Source organism: Scyliorhinus torazame, chromosome 16, assembly GCF_047496885.1.
Source record: "Scyliorhinus torazame isolate Kashiwa2021f chromosome 16, sScyTor2.1, whole genome shotgun sequence".
Taxonomy (NCBI): Eukaryota; Metazoa; Chordata; class Chondrichthyes; order Carcharhiniformes; family Scyliorhinidae; genus Scyliorhinus; species Scyliorhinus torazame.
Genome location: NC_092722.1, coordinates 75,462,614 through 75,482,315, shown reverse-complemented (window position 1 = coordinate 75,482,315; position 19,702 = coordinate 75,462,614). Strand labels below are relative to the sequence as shown.

The 19,702-nt window shown below is 55.5% G+C and overlaps 1 protein-coding gene across 4 annotated transcripts in view; it reads left to right on the top strand.

Annotated features, from left to right (window-relative positions):
* The window catches only part of LOC140392881 (zyxin-like), a 50,516-nt gene that overhangs the window by 24,014 nt on the left and 6,800 nt on the right, over positions 1–19,702 (top strand). For 3 of the 4 annotated variants that reach the window (XM_072478638.1, XM_072478635.1, XM_072478639.1), the window contains exons 2-7: positions 3,333–3,600; positions 4,873–5,072; positions 6,552–6,680; positions 12,662–13,123; positions 15,448–15,568; positions 18,343–18,512. In XM_072478638.1, coding sequence (XP_072334739.1) covers positions 3,354–3,600; positions 4,873–5,072; positions 6,552–6,680; positions 12,662–13,123; positions 15,448–15,568; positions 18,343–18,512 — 1,329 coding nt within the window. In that variant the 5' untranslated portion in view covers positions 3,333–3,353. Of the gene's footprint in view, positions 1–1,620; positions 2,057–3,332; positions 3,601–4,872; positions 5,073–6,551; positions 6,681–12,661; positions 13,124–15,447; positions 15,569–18,342; positions 18,513–19,702 lie in introns of those variants that run through there. The other variant, XM_072478637.1, reaches the window with a different exon arrangement.

Sequence of the window (19,702 nt, the reverse complement as noted above, 5' to 3'; positions counted from 1 at the left end):
CAGCAAGATCCCACTTTCAAAGAGCAGAGCTCCCTCAGTGCAGCACTTCCTCAGCACTGACCCTCCAACAGTACGGAACTCCATCTGTTCCGACAGTCCGGTAGTGCAGCACTCCCTCAGTACTGACCCTCAGACAGTATGGAACTCCCTCTGCACCCCCTCTGACAGTACGGCACTCCCTCAGTACTGACCCTCTGACAGTGTAGCACTCTCTCAGTACTGACCCTCTGACAGTGCGGCGCTCCCTCAGTACTGACCCTCTGACAGTGCGGCGCTCCCTCAGTACTGACCCTCTGACAGTACGGCACTCCCTCAGTACTGATCCTCTGACAGTGTAGCACTCCCTCAGTACTGACCCTCTGACAGTGTAGCACTCCCTCAGTTCTCACCCTCTGACAGTGCGTCACTCCCTCAGTACTGACCCTCTGACAGTGCTGCACTTCCTCAGTACTGACTCTCTGGCAGTGCAGCACTCCCTCAGTACTGACCCTCTGACAGTGTAGCACTCCCTCAGTACTCACCCTCTGACAGTGCAGCACTCCCTCAGTACTGACCCTCTGACAGTGCAGCACTCCCTCAGTACTGACCCTCTGACAGTGCATCACTCCCTCAGTACTGAACCTCCGACAGTGCGGCACTCCCTCATTACCAAACCTCAGACAGTACGGCACACCGTCAGAACTGTACCGGCGTTTGGTGGACGAGGGACTGATCGGGGTGAGGTACCTACTGGAATCCTATTGAGGAAAACAATGTGCTTCAATTCCATCCTGTACTGAACCTCAAACCCTCTGTACGTGCCGAGAATTCTGTGTGGGTGTCATGGTGCTGGGGTCAGGATAGAGGTCAACGTACAGGGGTCAGGACAACATGAGCTCCAAGCTGGGAGAGGGAAGGTCATCACGGTTTTGCTACTGAAGAAACAGGCTTCAAAAACCCAAATTAAACTGATACAAACCACAGAAACAGAAGCAAAGGTTTTTACTTCCCCTCCCTATGGAGGAAGAATTATTGCAAAATGTATCAAGATCTGCATCTGTGTGCCGATCGAGTGGTGCAACAAAGACCAGACACGCCTAGGTAATGTACAGCAGTGTTTGATACAGAATAAAGGTCTACACTGTCCCCATCAAACACTCCCAGGACAGGTACAGCACGGGGTTACATACAGAGTAAAACTCCCTCTACACTGTCCCCATCAAACACTCCCAGGTCAGGTAGCGCACAGGGTTAAGTACTAAGTGAAGATCTCTTGACACTGTGTCTCATTATCTCAGTGGGTGGGGAAGCGTACTGTTGTGGTTTAAACTGTTTTATTTTAACATTCATTTCCTGTGTGAATCAGTCTGGGTTCCTGCTACTGATCACTGTCCGGTGACCCCTGGATTAGGGAGGGGGTGAATCAGACAGGGATCCTGCTCCTGATCCCTGTCCAATCACTCCTGGATTAGGGAGGGGAGGAGTGAATCAGCGCCAGTTGTCCACAGGAATTAAATGAGTCAAACATCACCTCTCCTGGTGAGTGTTTGCCCGCAGGAGGAGGCCAGCATATCCTAATTGACACTGGTTCCGGCCTGCTGTTGCCATGGGGATGGGCCTGCTGGCCTGACAGGAGACGTAGAGGCCACTTCGTCTTCCCTCCCCCCACCCCTCAGCAGCCTCCAGTGGGCCTTAACGGATGGCCAATTAAATCCCTGCCTCTCTCTTCCTCTGCCTGGAGCTGCTCGGCCTCACTGAGAAACCTTGTGTAGGGGAGACAGAGGAGTACTTTATGGTGAAGGAGAGCCCAGGCCCTGTGTCGACCCTTGCCGGGCCCCGGGGGCCAGTTCCCACTCTCCCCTACCCCCACCCACCACTGTTTCCTAATCCCATCGTTCCATCTATCTCCGCGTCAGCATTTGAGAGACGACAGCTGACTGGAGGGTAGTGAATCAAGCGTTGTGAGCGCAGGGCGGGTACCGGGGTGATTGACGATTGCAGACGGCGGACGGTTTGGACCGAGGGACGGTGCTCAAGATCCCGGATCATCAAGTGGAAAGTGACGATGAACACGTCGGCAAGTAGTAGACATTTAATCTGGAGCAGGAAACCAGGCAGAGGCACACCCCTCCCTCCCTAACCTGGGAGTCACTGGACAGGGATCAGGAGCAGGAATCCGGACTGATTCACCCCCCTACCTAACCCAGGAGTCACTGAATAATGATCAGGAGCAGGAACCCGGACTGATTCACACCCCCCCCCCCTCCCTATCCCAGGGTCACTGGACTGGAATCAGGAGCAGGAATCCTGACTGATTCATCCCCCTCCCTAACCCAACAGTCACTGAACTGGGATCAGGAGTAGGAAGCCTGACTGATTCACCCCCCTCCCTAACCCAGCAATCACGGGACTGGGATCAGGAGCAGGAATCCTGACTGATTCACCCCCCTCCCTAACCCAGCAATCACTGGACTGGGATCAGGAGCAGGAATCCTGACTGATTCACCCCCCTCCCTAACCCAGCAAACACTGGACTGGGATCAGGAGCAGGAATCCTGACTGATTCACCCCCTCCCTAACCCAGAAGTCACTGGACTGGGATCAGGAGCAGGAATCCTGACTGATTCACCCCCCCTCCCTAACCCAGCAATCACTGGACTGGGATCAGGAGCAGGAATCCTGACTGATTCACCCCCTCCCTAACCCAGCAATCACTGGACTAGGATCAGGAGCAGGAATCCTGACTGATTCACCCCCTCCCTAACCCAGCAAACACTGGACTGGGATCAGGAGCAGGAATCCTGACTGATTCACCCCCCCCTCCCTAACCCAGTAGTCACTGGACTGGGATCAGGAGCAGGAACCCGGACTGATTCACCCCCTCCCTAACCCAGAAGTCACTGGACTGGGATCAGGAGCAGGAATCCTGACTGATTCACCCCCCCCCCCCCTCCCTAACCCAGTAGTCACTGGACTGGGATCAGGAGCAGGAATCCTGACTGATTCACCCCCCTCCCTAACCCAGTAGTCACTGGACTGGGATCAGGAGCAGGAAACCGGACTGATTCACCCCCCTCCCTAACCCAGTAGTCACTGGACAGGGATCAGGAGCAGGAATCCTGACTGATTCACCCCCCTCCCGAACCCAGCAATCACTGGACTGGGATCAGGAGCAGGAATCCTGACTGATTCACCCCCCCCCCCCTCCCTAACCCAGTAGTCACTGGACTGGGATCAGGAGCACGAATCCGGACTAATTCACCCCTCCCTCCCTAACCTGTGTATTATTGGACATGGATCAGGAGCAGGAACCTGGGCAGATTGATTGATTTATAATTTCTTTACTTCCCCAGTTGCCAGGAGCAGTCTGACGGATGATGACTTCTCCGGAAATTCCCGGTGCTTCCAAGATGAGCTCAAGTGTCAACGTCACCATCACCGCACCCAGTTTCTACCACTCCTCCAAGAAGTTTGCCCCTGTCGTGGCCCCAAAGCCCAAAGTCAACCCTTACAAGGCTGTGGGCCGGGTCGAAACTGGGGCAACACCTCCCAGTGCCCCCGACAGCTACAGGGCCAGGCTGGGCCGTGTGGGCCAGGTCCCAGATACAGCCCCAGGAGAAGGTGAGCGGCTGAGGCTTAGGGGTTGACCGAGAGGGTGGGTTGAGGCCGAGGGATAGGGGTAGGTCAAGGGTAGAGACCTAGGGGTAGACGGAGCAGTGGGCAGAGGTCTAGGTATAGGCCGAGAGGGAGGGGAGAGTTCAAGGCCTGGAGGTAAGTGGAGTGGAGAGGCTGAGGCCTAGGGGTAGGCCGAGTGGGAGGGGTGGGTTCGAGGCCCAGGTGTAGGCAGAGGGGGAGGGGAGAGTTCGAGGTCTAGTGGGAGGCAGGGGAGAATCTGAGGATTAGGCATACGCCAAGGGGGAGGCGAGAGTTTGAGGCCTGTTGGTAAGCTGAGAGGAGAGGCTGAGCTGTAGGGATGTGGAAAGAGTCCGAGGCCTAGGGGTGGGGAGATTATCAGACCTAGGAGTAGGCTGAGGGGGAGAGTCTGAGGCCTCGGGGTAGGCCGTGGGGAGAGAGAGGCTGAGGCCTCTGGGTAGGCCAAGAGGGAGGGAAGAGTCCGAGGCTTAGGGGGTAGGCTGAGGGAGAGGGGAAGGGAGAGGCCGAAGGGGAGGCAATAGTCTGAGGCCTAGGGTTAAACGAGGGGACATTCTGAGACCTAGAGGTAGGTCGAGGGGAGGGGAGGGATAAGAGCAGAGAAGTTGGAGTGCAGGTGGGAGAAGGTGGAGGGGAGCAGGAGAGGGTGGAATGAGGGGAGGAAAGGTGGAGCGGAGAAGGGAGGGGGATGAAGGGTAGAGAGAGAAAGATGGAGGGGAAGGGAGGGAAGGTGAAGGGGAGGAAGGAGGGCTGATGGGCGGCAGCAAGGAGAGGAATGATGGGGAAGAAGAAGGCATTGAGGGGGAAGCGAGGGCTGGAGTCAGAGGAGAAGGGACTGAGGAGTCGGAGGGATTCAGAGGGGGTTGGAGATGGAGCTGATTGGAGGTTTATCGTAAGGCTCCATTTGGGGTGCCACGGTGGCACAGTGGTTAACACTGCTGCCTCACAACGCCAGGGGCCAAGATTCAATGCCGTCCTCAGGTGACTGTGTGGAGTTTGCACATTCTCCCCATGTCTGCGTGGGTTTCCTCCGAGTGCTCCGGTTTCCTCCCACAATCCAAAGACGTGCAGGTTAGGTGGATTGGTCGTGCTAAATTGCCCCTTGGTGTCCAACGGTTTGGTGGGGGTGTGGGCCGGGGTGGGGTGCTCTTTCGCAGGGTGACAGGATGTGACCTCCGGCATGACAAGAAGTGGGAGGGGGCCGCAACTTAACGGACTCTTGCTTTTCTGTTTCCCTCACAGATCTGCCTCTCCCACCCCCACCCCCATCAGATGAGGGGCTCCTCACCTTCCCTCTGCCACCCGCCGACATACCCCCTCCCCCTCCGCCTCCCCCCTTTGAGGATTCCTTCCCTCCCCTGCCCGCAGAGGAGATCTTCCCGTCACCACCGCCCCCGCTGGAGGAGGAGGGGCCCACGGAGGATTACCCGGGGGACTCTGAGGTAAGATCAGGGGCCTCTCAATCTTGTCCCACTGTTCCCTAAGAGATGGGGGTTGGTGGACCTCCATTAGACAAACCTCACCCCATTTCATCCCAGGAATGAGTCGAGCGAACCTTCTCTGAACTGCTTTGAGAGCAATTATACCCCATCTCAAATAAGCAGAAAAGAATTCTGCGTAGTATTCTGGCTGCGGACTCGCCAAGGCACACAGTAAAACTTTCCAACTTTTATATTCCACTCCCCCTTGTAGCGAACACCAACCCTCCATTTGCTTCCACGATCGCTCACTGCATCCGCGTACTAACTTTGTGCGATTAATGTACCAGGATGCCTAGTTCCCTCTGTACCACAGAGAGTTCGGCTATCTCTCTCCATTTAAATCATATACTGCGATTAATAATAACAATCCTTATTCCGGTTCCCAGTAGACTTACATTAACACTGCAATGAAGTTACTGTGCAAAGCCCCTGGTTGCCACACTCCGGCACTTGTAGGTCCCCTGGACCCCGTAGTTGAACCTCCTCATTCAGCGCCCTCTCAAGCCTGTTACGCAGGAACAGGAGGAGGCCCACTCAGCCTCTCCCTTTTGGGCCTGTTACGAAGGAACAGGAGGAGGCCCATTCAGCGCTACCTCTCGGGCCTGTTACACAGGAACAGGAGGAGGCCGATTCAGCCTCTCCCTCTCGGGCCTGTTACGCAGGAACTGGAGGCGGCCCATTCAGCTCCCTCTCAAGCCTGTTACGCAGGAACAGGAGGAGGCCCATTCAGCCTTTCCCTTTCGGGCCTGTTACGCAGGAACAGGAGGAGGCCCATTCAGCGCTACCTCTCGGGCCTGTTACACAGGAACAGGAGGAGGCCGATTCGGCCTCTCCCTCTCGGGCCTGTTACGCAGGAACAGGAGGCGGCCCATTCAGCGCTACCTCTCGGGCCTGTTACACAGGAACAGGAGGAGGCCCATTCAGCCTCTCTCTCCCGGGCCTGTTACGCAGGAACAGGAGGAGACCCATTCAGCCTCTCCCTCTCGGGCCTGTTACACAGGAACAGGAAGAGGCCTATTCAGCCTCTCCGTCTCGGGCCTGTTACACAGGAACAGGAGGAGGCCCATTCAGCCCCTCTCTCGAGTCTGTTACACAGGAACAGGAGGAGGCCCATTCAGTGCTACCTCTCGGGCCTGTTACACAGGAACAGGAGGAGGCCCATTCAGCCTCTCCTTCCCGAGTCTTTACATGGGAACAGGAGGAGGCCCATTCAGCCTCCATCTAACCTGTTACACAGAAACATGGGGAGACCCCCTCTAATAGAGGGAATCTCTGACTAAGTAAGCTGCTTTTACAATTTAACCCCTGTCGGCCCAGCATCGCTCTGTTGAGCTTGCTCCTTATGGTCTCTCTGTAAATGCTATGACGCCAGCCCCAGTCGAAGCAGGGGTCCCTGTGTTTGTGTGTGAGTGGCTGACCTGTGTGTGTGTTTACCCCTAGGCCGCAGGGAGCTCAGACCTCGCCCCAGCCGGTAGCATTGAATCGCAGATCGACTCATTAAATGACATGCTGAACGAGATGCAAAGAAATGATCCTTACAAGTCGAAGCTCGCGCCCTCTACACCTGCGGTGAGTCACACACACCTCACAATTCCGTGCTCTGGAATCGCACCACCCGCCCCAATTCTCGACAAAACTGGCATTTCTATCACACTGGCCACCGATGAGGTGTCCGGTAGGTTCTTGATCAGAAAGAACTTTGAGGCGGAGACACAGGAAACGTTACCAATGAGAGGCAACCAATAACTCAGTTGGAGGCCCAATTTAAGAAGGGATTTGAATGGGGAAAGAGGCAGAGAGACAGGGAGAGAGACTGGGAGACAGAGAGGGACAGAGAGAGAGGGACAAAGAGAGAGGGACAGATAGAGAGGGACAGACAGAGAGGGACAGACAGAGAGGGACAGACAGAGAGGGACAGACAGAGAGGGACAGACAGAGAGGGACAGACAGAGAGGGACAGACAGAGGGACAGACAGAGGGGGACTGGGAGAGGGACAGACAGAGAGCGACAGACAGAGAGCGACAGACAGAGAGCGACAGACAGAGAGCGACAGACAGAGAGCGACAGACAGAGAGCGACAGACAGAGAGCGACAGACAGAGAGCGACAGACAGAGAGGGACAGACAGAGAGAGACAGACAGAGGGACAGAGAGTGAGACGGGGAGACAGAGGGACAGACAGAGAGGGACAGACAGAGAGGGACAGACAGAGAGGGACAGACAGAGAGGGACAGACAGAGAGGGACAGACAGAGAGAGACTGGGAGACAGAGAGGGACAGACAGAGAGGGACAGAGAGTGAGACTGGGAGACAGAGAGGGACAGACAGAGAGACTGGGAGACAGAGAGGGACAGACAGAGAGACTGGGAGACAGAGAGACTGGGAGACAGAGAGGGACAGAGAGAGACTGGGAGACAGAGAGGGACAGACAGAGAAACTGGGAGACAGAGAGGGATAGAGAGAGAGACTGGAAGACAGAAAGGGACAGACAGAGAGGGACAGACAGAGAGGGATAGACCGAGAGGGACAGACAGAGAGAGACTGGGAGACAGAGAGGGACAGACAGAGAGAGAGGGACAGACAGAGAGAGAGGGACAGACAGAGAGAGAGGGACAGACAGAGAGAGTGGGACAGACAGAGAGAGAGGGACAGACAGAGAGGGACAGACAGAGAGAGACTGGGAGACAGAGAAGGACAGACAGAGAGAGAGGGACAGACAGGGAGGGATAAACCAAGAGGGACAGTGGGCGCGATGTAATGAAAACGTTTCGAAGTGTGGTAGCGAACAGGAACTGCTGCAAGCTTCCTCTCGGTCTGGCGAGGCCATCACTGGTATAAAATGTTAGTTGGTCAACTTAATGAGGCCTCTTGGGCTTCACGCCACTGATTTGCCAGGACCCCGCACTCACCAGCCCCCTGATAACAAACCGCTCCTGCACAGCCAACCCCACACAGCTTACAGCCAATCCGGGGATGCCGACCTGGGCAGACTGTTGGACACGGGCGAGACCAGAGGGGATGACCTGTTCCCCCGAGGGTCTCAGAAGGGCAGCCAGTGCCGCGTGGGGGGAAGTGGCAGCGGCCGTCAGCTCGCGGAGGGCCACCACCCAGTGCCTCAAGAAGATCAACGACCTTCACCGGGCCGCACGGGTGGGTTGGCACCAGCTCCCTGGCAACCCCCCTCCCCCACGTACGAGCATGCGTGTGGCACCACCCCCACCCAGTATCATACTGTGCCGGCCCCCGCACCCATCCCCCCATACGCCCCAACCCCCTCCCCCTAACGATGCTCCACGATGAACAAGGCCTGGGGCTCACGATGCCCGTTCTGTGTCCCCGGAGGAGAAGTTGGCCCAGAACAGACAGGAGGCTGCCCAGTCGGGCGGCAGGGTGTTGGGACAGCAGAGTCCTCACCCCGTACGGGGAACGGGCCCTGGAGGGGCCGAGGACAGACCTGTCACCGAGGTAGAGGTTAGCGTACGGCGCAGAGGTGAGGATCCACCGGCCCCCACCCACATGACCTGTCACATCTGAGTTATTAATGCCCATCCCTCCCACTGACCACATGTCCATTTTCCCGCAGGATCTCCATCCGGTGGCGCCGGCTCAATGGTGGTGGGCCTCCCGGGAGGGGAGTTCCGAGGCCACCACTGTATTCGTGGCACAGTTCTCATCCCCACCCTCCACCAGCGCAAAGACACACACCGCGGTGGGTGACAGTAATGGTCAGGCTTCTGGGGCACAATCTGGTGAGCACCACACAGTTGCCGATGCACATCAGGTGGTGGCAGGAACCCCCCAGGCGAGACAGCTATTGGAGTGCTTCGGGATCCCAGGACCCAGCTGGGTCCCAGCCAAATGCTGAGCCTCTGGAACAGGTTTACCCGGAGCTGATACAGACAATAGGGAGCGGCCGGGACATTCAGAGGCCGTGATGTCAGCGACACTCTATAGTCGATTAGAAGAGTCCCAGAGACTATAGGCGCAGGAGATGCTGTCGGCAATGCCTGGCACTGAGGCCAACACGGCTATGGTGGCAACTATAATGGTGAGCCTGGTGCGCAATGTCGGCGCCATGAGTGGAGGTGTCCAAGGCGTGGCTCAGTAGTGTTGGCTATGAAGGAACGCCTCGACAGCATGTCCCAATCGCTGGGGATGTGACCCAGTAACATGTGGATCTTGATAAGGCGCTGCCGAGCATGTCCCAGTCTCAGTTGGGCAATGCCGAGGTCCTCCAGGGCACGTGCCAGTCGCTGGGGGACGTGTCCCAGTCTCAGGTGGGAAATGCCGAGGTCCTCCAGAGCACGTCCCAGTCGCTGGGGGACGTGTCCCAGTCTCAGGTGGTAAATGCCGAGGTCCTCCAGAACACGTCCCAGTCGCTGGGGGACGTGTCCCAGTCTCAGGTGGGAAATGCCGAGGTTCCTCCAGAGCACGTCCCAGTCGCTGGGGGACGTGTCCCAGTCTCAGGTGGGCAATGCCGAGGCCCTCCAGAGCACGTCCCAGTCACTGAGGAGGGTTGCTGAGGGCATTGGCACCATGCTGCAGATATTGGGGAGCTGCCAGGGCTGGCAGAGCCAGACGATTCAGGGGCAGCCGGGGCTCAATCCATCCCGAGGTGAACCCCTGGGTCCTATGGGTGCCAATCGGGAGGAGGGGGCGCTGGGTGCCAACCCGGAGGCACCCTACGGAGAGGCATCGGCGGCCACCAGCTCCCCCGAGACCCACCCCTGACAATGCACGTCTCGGAGTCAGCACCCGGAACAGGGAGGCACGGCAGGGCAAGTGCCGCTGGCAAGTGGGCCGGGGCTTTCTGACCCCAGGGCCCCCAGATGCCGCCTGCTGTGGGGTATCAGTGGCCATGGGATGCCGGAGACATCAGGCTACCTCCACCTGTGATCTGCATCCTGGGGACACAGCTGGGTGCAGTGGTAGAGCACGCAAAGCTCAGCAGTTTAGGGATCACTGAGAGGGCACTGCGGAGGGGAGAGGGGGTAGGGGTGCGATGATGGGGAAGGGTTTTGTGGCGGCACCATCGCGGGCTAGGGCAGTTGGGGACACAAATGTACAGCATTAAAAATGTTGCACTCGAGGAATATGACGCCTCTGGCACTTCTGTTCTTCTGCAATGTGGGCGGAGTATCAATCCACTGCCCCAGCTCCCCGGGCATTGAGGTCCACCCAACCCCCCCACAGACACACACACACACACAAACAGGAGATGGATGTGAGCGAGCACTCAGCAGACAGGCAGGGGTCAGACTATGGCATAGATTGAGGAGCACCAACACCCAGCACTCTGCGGGTTATCATCACCCCCTTGCCCTCGACCATGACCCGCTAACAGCGCCAACACAGTCCCAGAACCCTGGAGTGATGTGACGCAGACCCTGGGAGGGTGGGCAGGGAAATGGGGGGAAGGGAGGGGTGGGCTGACGGACGAGGCCACGTCCTATGTGATGCGAGTCAGGATGAGAGTTTCCCTGCCCTCCAGGCTTGTCGGACCCTCGCCGCTGCCGCCTGTCCTCCATCCTCCGGCTGGTTCTGTGGGTCCATCCTGAGGACATCCTCCAGCTTCCTCCTCGTCCTCCTCCTCCTCAGTGGCCACATGTTCCTCCTCCTCCACTTCCAGCACGTCGCTCCCACTGCTGTGCCAGGTTGTGGAGGACACAGCAGACCACAACAAAGTGGGCGGCACTCTGGGTGATGTACTGAATGCACCACCGGAGTGGTCGAGGCATCAAAACCGCATCTTGAGGAGTACTATGCACCGCTCAATGACAGCCCGGGTGGCTGCATGGGCTTCGATGTATGCGGGTCTCCGCATCGGTCATTAGCCAGATCCTCAGCGGGTACCCCTTGTCACCCAAGAGCCAACCGGCCATCCTGGGGTGCTCCTCGAAGAGGCCAGGGATACCTGAGTGCTCCAGGATGTAGCTGTCGTGCACACTCCCTGGGAAGTGTGCACACACGTGCATGATCTTCAGGTGGTGGTTTACACACGAGCCGGATGTTCAGGGAGTGGAACCACTTCCTGTTGATATAGGGCCCTCCCTGATGCCCCAGTGAGCGCAAGGCGACATGTGTGCCATCCATGGATGCACTTGTGGGCTGTGGCCTGTGAGATGCCGCACAAATCCCCACTCGAGCCCTGGAATGATCCTGAGACATAAAAGTTCAAGGCTGTAGTGACCACCGGGAGCGGGTGTCCTCCTCCACAAGGTGCCAAGTCCGCGAGGACATGGCACAGGTGCTGCACCATCTCCTTGTTGAGAGGGAGCCTCCTGCGGCACATGCTGTCCGTTCTCTGTTCGAAAGACCAGCGATGCCTGTACACCTTGGGCCGTCGTGGGACTCCCCCTCTGCGTCCCTCCCTGGCCTGATGGGCGGCTGGGTCCTCAGGGTGTGGGCGGGGTCCGGCACATGGGCCGCCACCTGAAGCCTCTGTCGAAGCTGCTGCGGCCGCCTCCTCCGGCATCTGGCTGCCAGGAATGCCAGCAGCACCTCGAGGGCAGCCTCCGCGGGGTCCAAGATATCATCCATCTCGTATAACATCTGGTGAGGGATAGGAGAGGGTGTGAGACTGACAACCAGCGGTGTCTTCCACCCCAGGACCCTCCTCATTACTCCCTGCCACACCCACTGCCATCCGACACACCCTGGCCATGCAGCCCAGCCGCAGCGGGACCCCTGATCACCGGACCCCACAACCCAGACATCCACATGTAACGTTACCTATACCGGGTGCTGGTTCCCTCTGGCCACAGAAATGTGCCCGTGCTGGGCCCAGTTCCTGGGATGTTGGCTGCTGCGTGTGTGCTGTTGCCTCCCGCAGTGTTCAGGCACATGTCCAGGCATCACCTTCTGATTGGGATGCTAGGCAATAACTCCCACATGCTACATGTCATGCCCACCCACGGGAATCCATTTGGGAGGTGTGAAGTGCTCACCTTTCTACAATTGCCAATTAGCTTCAGCCATGCAGCCAGAGGCCTCCACAGTCAGTGGTATTTATGGTTGGTCGGCGGGGCAGACAGGCAGGGGCTTGAGTCGCCCCCGTAATGGGTACACACAAACCAGGGGGTGGTATGGCGGACCCGCGGGCACTGGAGGAGGTTACAGAGGATAGGGAGGGCTGTGGTAGCTGGAGGAGGTTACAGAGATACAGAGGTGAGGAGTTTGTAGGAGGCGAGAGAGACAGGGCGGGCTGTAGGTGCTGGAAGTGGTCACAGAGATAGGGACGGTTGTAGGTGCTGGAGGATGTTACAGAGAAAGGGTGGGCTGTGGCGGATGGAGGTGACTGAGATACAGAGGCAGAGGGGGTTATGGAAGGGGAGAGAGATGGGGAGCGTTGTAGGCGCTGGAGGAGGTTTTAGAGATAGCAAAGCTCATGTGGGCTGGAAGAGGTTACAGAGATAGGGAGAGTTGGAGGGGCAGGAGGAGGTTATGGAGATAGGGAGATTGGAGGGGCAGGAGGAGGTTATAGAGATAGGGTGGGTTGTTTGAGACATCAGTTCCCCTGGACTAACCTGACCAATTTTCCATTTTGACAGGTTAATGGACGTGTCACAATGTCATCCGAACAGGATCCTGCTCCTAGCAACGTTCCGCAGCCCCCAGGCCTCCCAGGGCCTCCAGTTCCCTCTAAAACTGGGCCCAGAGTAGCTGGTTACTGCCCCATCAAAGCCCCCAAGCCTCAGGGTGCAGGCCCAAAGCCCCTTGCCTGTCCTACCACCGTTCCCTGGGCCGACGGGATGAAGCAGAGCCCAGCCCCAGTCTCACTGGGCCCACAGCCTCGGCCGGCTTCACCGGACAGCCCATCGCCAGCCCTCATCCAGGGCCTGGTTGCGAAGGCCATCCAACCAAGGGAGGATCCCTCACTGCAGTACAGAGCATCCAAGCTGCAAGGAGACAAGAGCATTGGGAACCAGAGCAAGCAACCCACAGTTCAACAGAAATCATGGAGTGGTGTGCAGAAGCATGAGAGAGCCGTGACTCAGCCAGGGAAGGAGTCGGTGAGTCAACCAGCCCACTCTGCAGCATGAGATACAGAGTAAAGCTCCCTTTACACTGTCCCCATCAGGACAGGTACAGCACAGGGTTAGATACAGAGTAAAGCTCCTTCTACACTGTCCCCATCAAACACTCCCAGGACAGGTACAGCACGGGGTTAGATACAGAGTAAAGCTCCCTCTACACTGTCCCCATCAAACACTCCCAGGACAGGTACAGCAAGGGGTTAGATACAGAGTAAAGCTCCTTCTACACTGTCCCCATCAAACACTCCCAGGACAGGTACAGCAAGGGGTTAGATACAGAGTAAAGCTCCTTCTACACTGTCCCCATCAAACACTCCCAGGACAGGTACAGCACGGGGTTAGATACAGAGTAAAGCTCCTTCTACACTGTCCCCATCAAACACTCCCAGGACAGGTACAGCAAGGGGTTAGATACAGAGTAAAGCTCCGTCTACACTGTCCTCATCAAACACTCCCAGAACAGGTACAGAACGGGGTTAGATACAGAGTAAAGCTCCCTCTTCACTGTCCCTTCAAACACTCAGAGACCAGGTACTGCACGGGGTTAGATACAGAGTAAAGCTCCCTCTACACTGTCCCCATCAAACACACCCAGGACAGGTACAGAACGGGGTTAGATACAGAGTAAAGCTCCGTCCACACTGCCCTCATCAAACACTCCCAGGACAGGTACAGCACAGGGTTAGATGCAGAGTAAAGCTCACTCTACGTATCCCAATCAAACACTCCCAGGACAGGTACAGCACGGGTGAGATACAGAGTAAAGCTCCCTCCACACTGTCCCCATCAAACACTCACAGGACAGGTGCAGCACGGGGTTAGATACAGAGTAAACTCCCTCTGCACTGTCCCCATCAAACACACCCAGGACAGGTACAGCACGGGGTTAGATACTGAGTAAAGCTCCCTCTACACTGTCCCAATCAAACACACCCAGGACAGGTACAGAACGGGTTTAGATACAGAGTAAAGCTCCCTCTACACTGTCCCCATCAAATACTCCCAGGACAGGTACAGCACAGGGTTAGATACAGAGTAAAGCTCACTCTACGTGTCCCAATCAAACACTCCCAGGACAGGTACAGAACGGGGTTAGATACAGAGTAAAGCTCCTTCTATGCTGTCCCCATCAAACACTCCCAGGACAGGTACAGCACAGGATTAGATACAGAGTAAAGCTCCCTCTATATGTCCCAATCAAACACTCCCAGGACAGGTACAGCACAGGGTTAGATACAGAGTAAAGCTCCCTCTACACTGTCCTCATCAAACACTCCCAGGACAGGTACAGCACAGGGTTAGATACAGAATAAAGCTCCCTCTACACTGTCCCCATCAAACACTCCCAGGACAGGTACAGCACGCGGTTAGATACAGAGTAAAGCTCCGTCTACACTGTCCTCATCAAACACTCCCAGAACAGGTACAGCACGGGGTTAGATACAGAGTAAAGCTCCCTCTACACTGTCCCATCAAACACACAGAGAACAGGTACTGCACAGGGTTAGATACAGAGTAAAGCTCCCTCTGCACTGTCCCCATCAAACACACCCAGGACAGGTACAGCACGGGGTTAGATACAGAGTAAAGCTCCCTCTACACTGTCCCCATCAAACACTCCCAGGACATGTACAGCACAGGGTTAGATACAGAGTAAAGCTCCCTCTACACTGTCCCCATCAAACACTCCCAGGACATGTACAGCACAGGGTTAGATACAGAGTAAAGCTCCCTCTACACTGTCCCCATCAAACACACCCAGGACATGTACAGCACAGGGTTAGATACAGAGTAAAGCTCCCTCTGCACTGACCCCATCAAACACACCCAGGACAGGTACAGCACGGGGTTAGATACAGAGTAAAGCTCCCTCTACACTGCCCCAATCAAACACACCCTGGACAGGTACAGAACGAGGTTAGATACAGAGTAAAGCTCCCTCTACACTGTCCCCATCAAACACTCCCAGGACATGTACAGCACAGGGTTAGATACAGAGTAAAGCTCCCTCTACCCTGTCCCCATCAAACACACCCAGGACAGGTACAGCACGGGGTTAGATACAGAGTAAAGCTCCCTCTACACTGTCCCCATCAAACACACCCAGGACAGGTACAGCACAGGGTTAGATACAGAGTAAAGCTCCCTCTCCCCTGTCCCCATCAAACACACCCAGGACAGGTACAGAACGGGGTTAGACACAGAGTAAGCCTCCTTGTCTCTATCAAACTCTCCCTGGCCACAAATGAAAGGGTTGTGTTCTCCTGATTGATGACCTCACATTGTGTTCTTTGTTACAGGGTTTGAGTCCTGACAAACCCGCCCCATTCTCTTACAAGGATGTGGAGGAGTTGGAAAAATTAGCAACAGAGTTCATGCAAGAAATGGACAAACAACCCAAAGCCTCAACCCGACCATCAGGTAACGCTGCAGAGTGTATGCGAGAGACATAGCCATAGAATGAGACTGAAGGGACAGCAACAGAAGGGCGAGAGGGAGAGAGACAGACAGACAGAGAGAGAGAGACATAGAAGGTAGAGACAAAGAGGGAGAGACAGAGAGACACGGAATGTAGAGACAAAGAACAAAAGAGAGTCAGAGAGAGAGACAGCCAGCCAGAGGGAGACAGACAGAGAGAGACATAGAGACAGCCAGAGAGAGAGCAGCAGAGAGACAATGGGAGAGAGACACCCAGAGTGTGTGAGTGGTTTAGGATTTCTCACCTGGATGATTAATCCTATCAGTCTGTTTCTGTCTAAACCACTGAAAGGGGGAAAGTTGCCTTCCTAGACAGAACAATGAGTAGCTCTCACTATGGGGAGATAATCTCCAATGCCCTGAGTCATTCACCTGCTGCCAGTGACGTTCTAGTGGAGATTGCCCAGATAAGTTGTTCAAACTAAATTGTTACTTTTTCAGCATGGGTTTGTGTCTGTCATGATCTCCTAATGAGCTTCGAGGAACTTAGACTTACTTCAATATAACACATACACAGTTATATTTTAGTAGGGTTTTCTTATAAACATTTTAAAGTATAAAACATAAGTAGAGAGTCTACAAAATGTAAGTCTTGTTGATAGTTTATCTTTTCTATAAGAGAAGTATACTTGAACATGGAGATGCTCAAGGCTATCTTCTACAGAACTTCTAACAGAGTAAGAAAAGGATACTTACAAGTCCAGAATAACTTGTTTGATGAAAAAGGCAGGAACAGAACCTTGGCGCAGCACGGTGGCGCAGTGGTTAGCACTGCTGCCTCACGGTGCTGAGGACCCGAGTTCGATCCCAGCCCCGGATCACTGTCCGTGTGGAGTTTGCACATTCTCCCCGTGTCTGCGAGGGTCTCACCCCCACAACCCAAAGATGTGCAGGTTAGGTGGATTGGACAAGCTAAATTGCCCCTTAATTGAAAAAAAAAGAATTGGATACTCTAAATTTTGTAAAAAGAAAAAAAGAAATTGGGAAAAAAAGAGCAGAACCGTGATTCCTCTCTCTCCCTCGGAGAGTTGCAGGGCCAGGAGCGTCGTTGGTTCGTCTCTTTCGAATCAACCTTCTGGTTTCGAATCCGTCTCTTTTTATATGTCTTTAGTAAGCAGTTTATAGAACATACAGTGCAGAAGGAGGCCATTCGGCCCATCGAGTCTGCACCGACCTACTTAAGCCCTCACTTCCACCCTATCCCCGTAACCCCAACTAATCGTTTTGGACACTTAAGGGCAATTTAGCATGTCCAATCCACCTAACCTGCACGTCTTTGGACTGTGGGAGGAAACTGGAGCACCCGGAGGAAGCCCACGCAGACACGGGGAGGATGTACAGACTCCGCATAGGCATTATCTGTGACATTATCACAAAGTTGACCAGTTACGTTTCCAGTTTATTTGATCTTACTGACAGTAGGTCTTCAGGAGGTGATTGGTGGATCCTTTTATAATGGTTTGAGTGTCAATAAGTTTGAATATATGGTCGAACAGAAGGTTGTTTGAAAAGTGATTTTCTGCTGTTATCTTTTTCCACCTCGTTCTTTCTGCTTTAGGTTCTTAATTCAAAGGGATTTATGTTTGTCAACCACCTTATAATTTATGCCCTTCATATTACTTTGATTGTCTGAGGGAATTAAATTAGTCTAAAGGCGGCACAGTCGCACGGTGGTTAGCATAGTTGCTTCACAGCTCCAGGGTCCCAGGTTCGATTCCCGGCATGGGTCACTGTCTGTGCGGAGTCTGCACATCCTCCCCGTGTGTGCGTGGGTTTCCTGCGGGTGCTCCGGTTTCCTCCCACAGTCCAAAGATGTGCAGGTTAGATGGATAGGCCATGCTAAATTGCCCTTAGGTTAAAAAAGGTTGGGTTGGGTGGGGTTACGGGGAGGGTGGGGTGTGGGCTTGGGTAGGGTGCTCTTTCCAACGGCCGGTGCACACTATGAGCCGAATGCCCCCCTTCTGCACTGTAAATTCTGTAAATTCTATGAAGTAATTTCTATGAAAGACTGAGTTATAATCTGTTTGACACATGTTCTTTTCAATGTGTATTATGGATTCTGAAGGACAATTGTCTGATTTTGATTTTACTTGTGTTACACATGCTGGTCGCCCATTTCAATTCTTGGCCATGAGTTGGATATTTACAAAAGTCTTTGGGCTGGATTCTACGTTGCCCGATGCCGATATCGTAATCGGTGGCCAGGGGCTTGTGGAGATGCGGATGGCAGGTCGGGTCCGCACAGGGCCAGCGCCATGTTGTACGATGTGACCGCTGCAGGTCGTCAGCCGTGCGCATGCGTGGCCAGGGACTCGGCCGTTTTCGGCACAGGAGCCAGGGGTTTCACCCGGCGCTGCTGCTAGCCCCTCACCCGTCCCAGAATCGGTGAGGGGTTGGCGCCGATGTTTTGGCCGTAAACCTTCCGCAAATTTTCTGTTCGAGCTGACACTCAGCAGCTGAAACGCAGAATCCAGCCCTTTATTTTTTTGGACTCTGTGGTCAGTGTGATATTCATTACACGAGAGAGACAGAGGGAGAGAGAGAGAAGCAGAGAGACTGAGGCAGAGAGCGAGAGAGAGAGAGAAAGAGGCGGGGGGGAGAGAGAGAGAGTGACAGAGTGAGAGAGAGAGACAGAAAGAGAGAGAGAGAGAGATGGGGAGAGTGAGGGAAATGGAGGAGAATAAATGTATTTAACCGCTTTCTGTTTTCTGCTGCAGAAATCTGTACGCGATGTGGAAAGGATATGTCTCGCAGTGAGGGAGCTGTAAAGGCCATGGGGAAGCTGTTCCACATCGAGTGTTTTGTCTGTGACAAGTGCCACAAGGAGCTTCAGGGACAGCAGTTCTACGATGTCAATGGCGAGCCTCTGTGTGAGGACTGTCACAACGTGAGTGAGTGAGAGAGAGAGAGGAAACCCTCCTCCCCTCGACATCCCACCCCCCTCACTGACAGAGTGAGGGAGAGAGGAAACCCTCCTCCCTTCGGCATCCCACCCCCCTCGCTGACAGAGTGAGGGAGAGAGGAAATGCCTCAACATCCCACCCCCCTCGCTGTCAGAGTGAGGGAGAGAGGAAACCCTCCTCCCTTCGGCATCCCACCCCCCCTCGCTGTCTGAGTGAGGTAGAGAGGAAACCCTCCTCCCCTCAACATCCCACCCCCCTCGCTGTCAGAGTGAGGGAGAGAGGAAACCCTCCTCCCCTCGACATCCCACCCCCCCTCACTGTCAGAGTGAGGGAGTGAGGAAACCCTCCTCCCTTCGACATCCCGCCCCCCCCCTCGCTGTCAGAGTGAGGGAAAGAGGAAACCCTCCTCCCTTCGGCATCCCACCCCCCTCGCTGACAGAGTGAGGGAGAGAGGAAATGCCTCGACATCCCACCCCCCTCGCTGTCAGAGTGAGGGAGAGAGGAAACCCTCCTCCCTTCGGCATCCCACCCCCCCTCGCTGTCTGAGTGAGGTAGAGAGGAAACCCTCCTCCCCTCAACATCCCACCCCCCTCGCTGTCAGAGTGAGGGAGAGAGGAAACCCTCCTCCCCTCGACATCCCACCCCCCCTCACTGTCAGAGTGAGGGAGTGAGGAAACCCTCCTCCCTTCGACATCCCGCCCCCCCTCGCTGTCAGAGTGAGGGAAAGAGGAAACCCTCCTCCCTTCGGCATCCCACCCCCCCTCACTGTCAGAGTGAGGGAGAGAGGAAACCCTCCTCCCCTCGACATCCCAACCCCCCTCACTGTCAGAGTGAGGGAGAGAGAAAACCCTCCTCCCTTCGGCATCCCACCCCCCTCACTGGCAGAGTGAGGGAGAGAGGAAACCCTCCTCCCCTCGACATCCCACCCCCCCCTCGCTGTCTGAGTGAGGGAGAGAGGAAACCCTCCTCCCCTTGACAACCCACCCCCCCCTCGCTGGCAGAGTGAGGGAGAGAGGAAACCCTCCTCCCCTCGACATCCCACCCCCACCTCGCTGGCAGAGTGAGGGAAGAGGAAACCCCCTCGACATCCCACCCCCACCTCGCTGTCAGAGTGAGGGAGAGAGGAAACCCTCCTCCCCTCGACACCCCTCCCTTGCTGTCAGAGTGAGGTAGA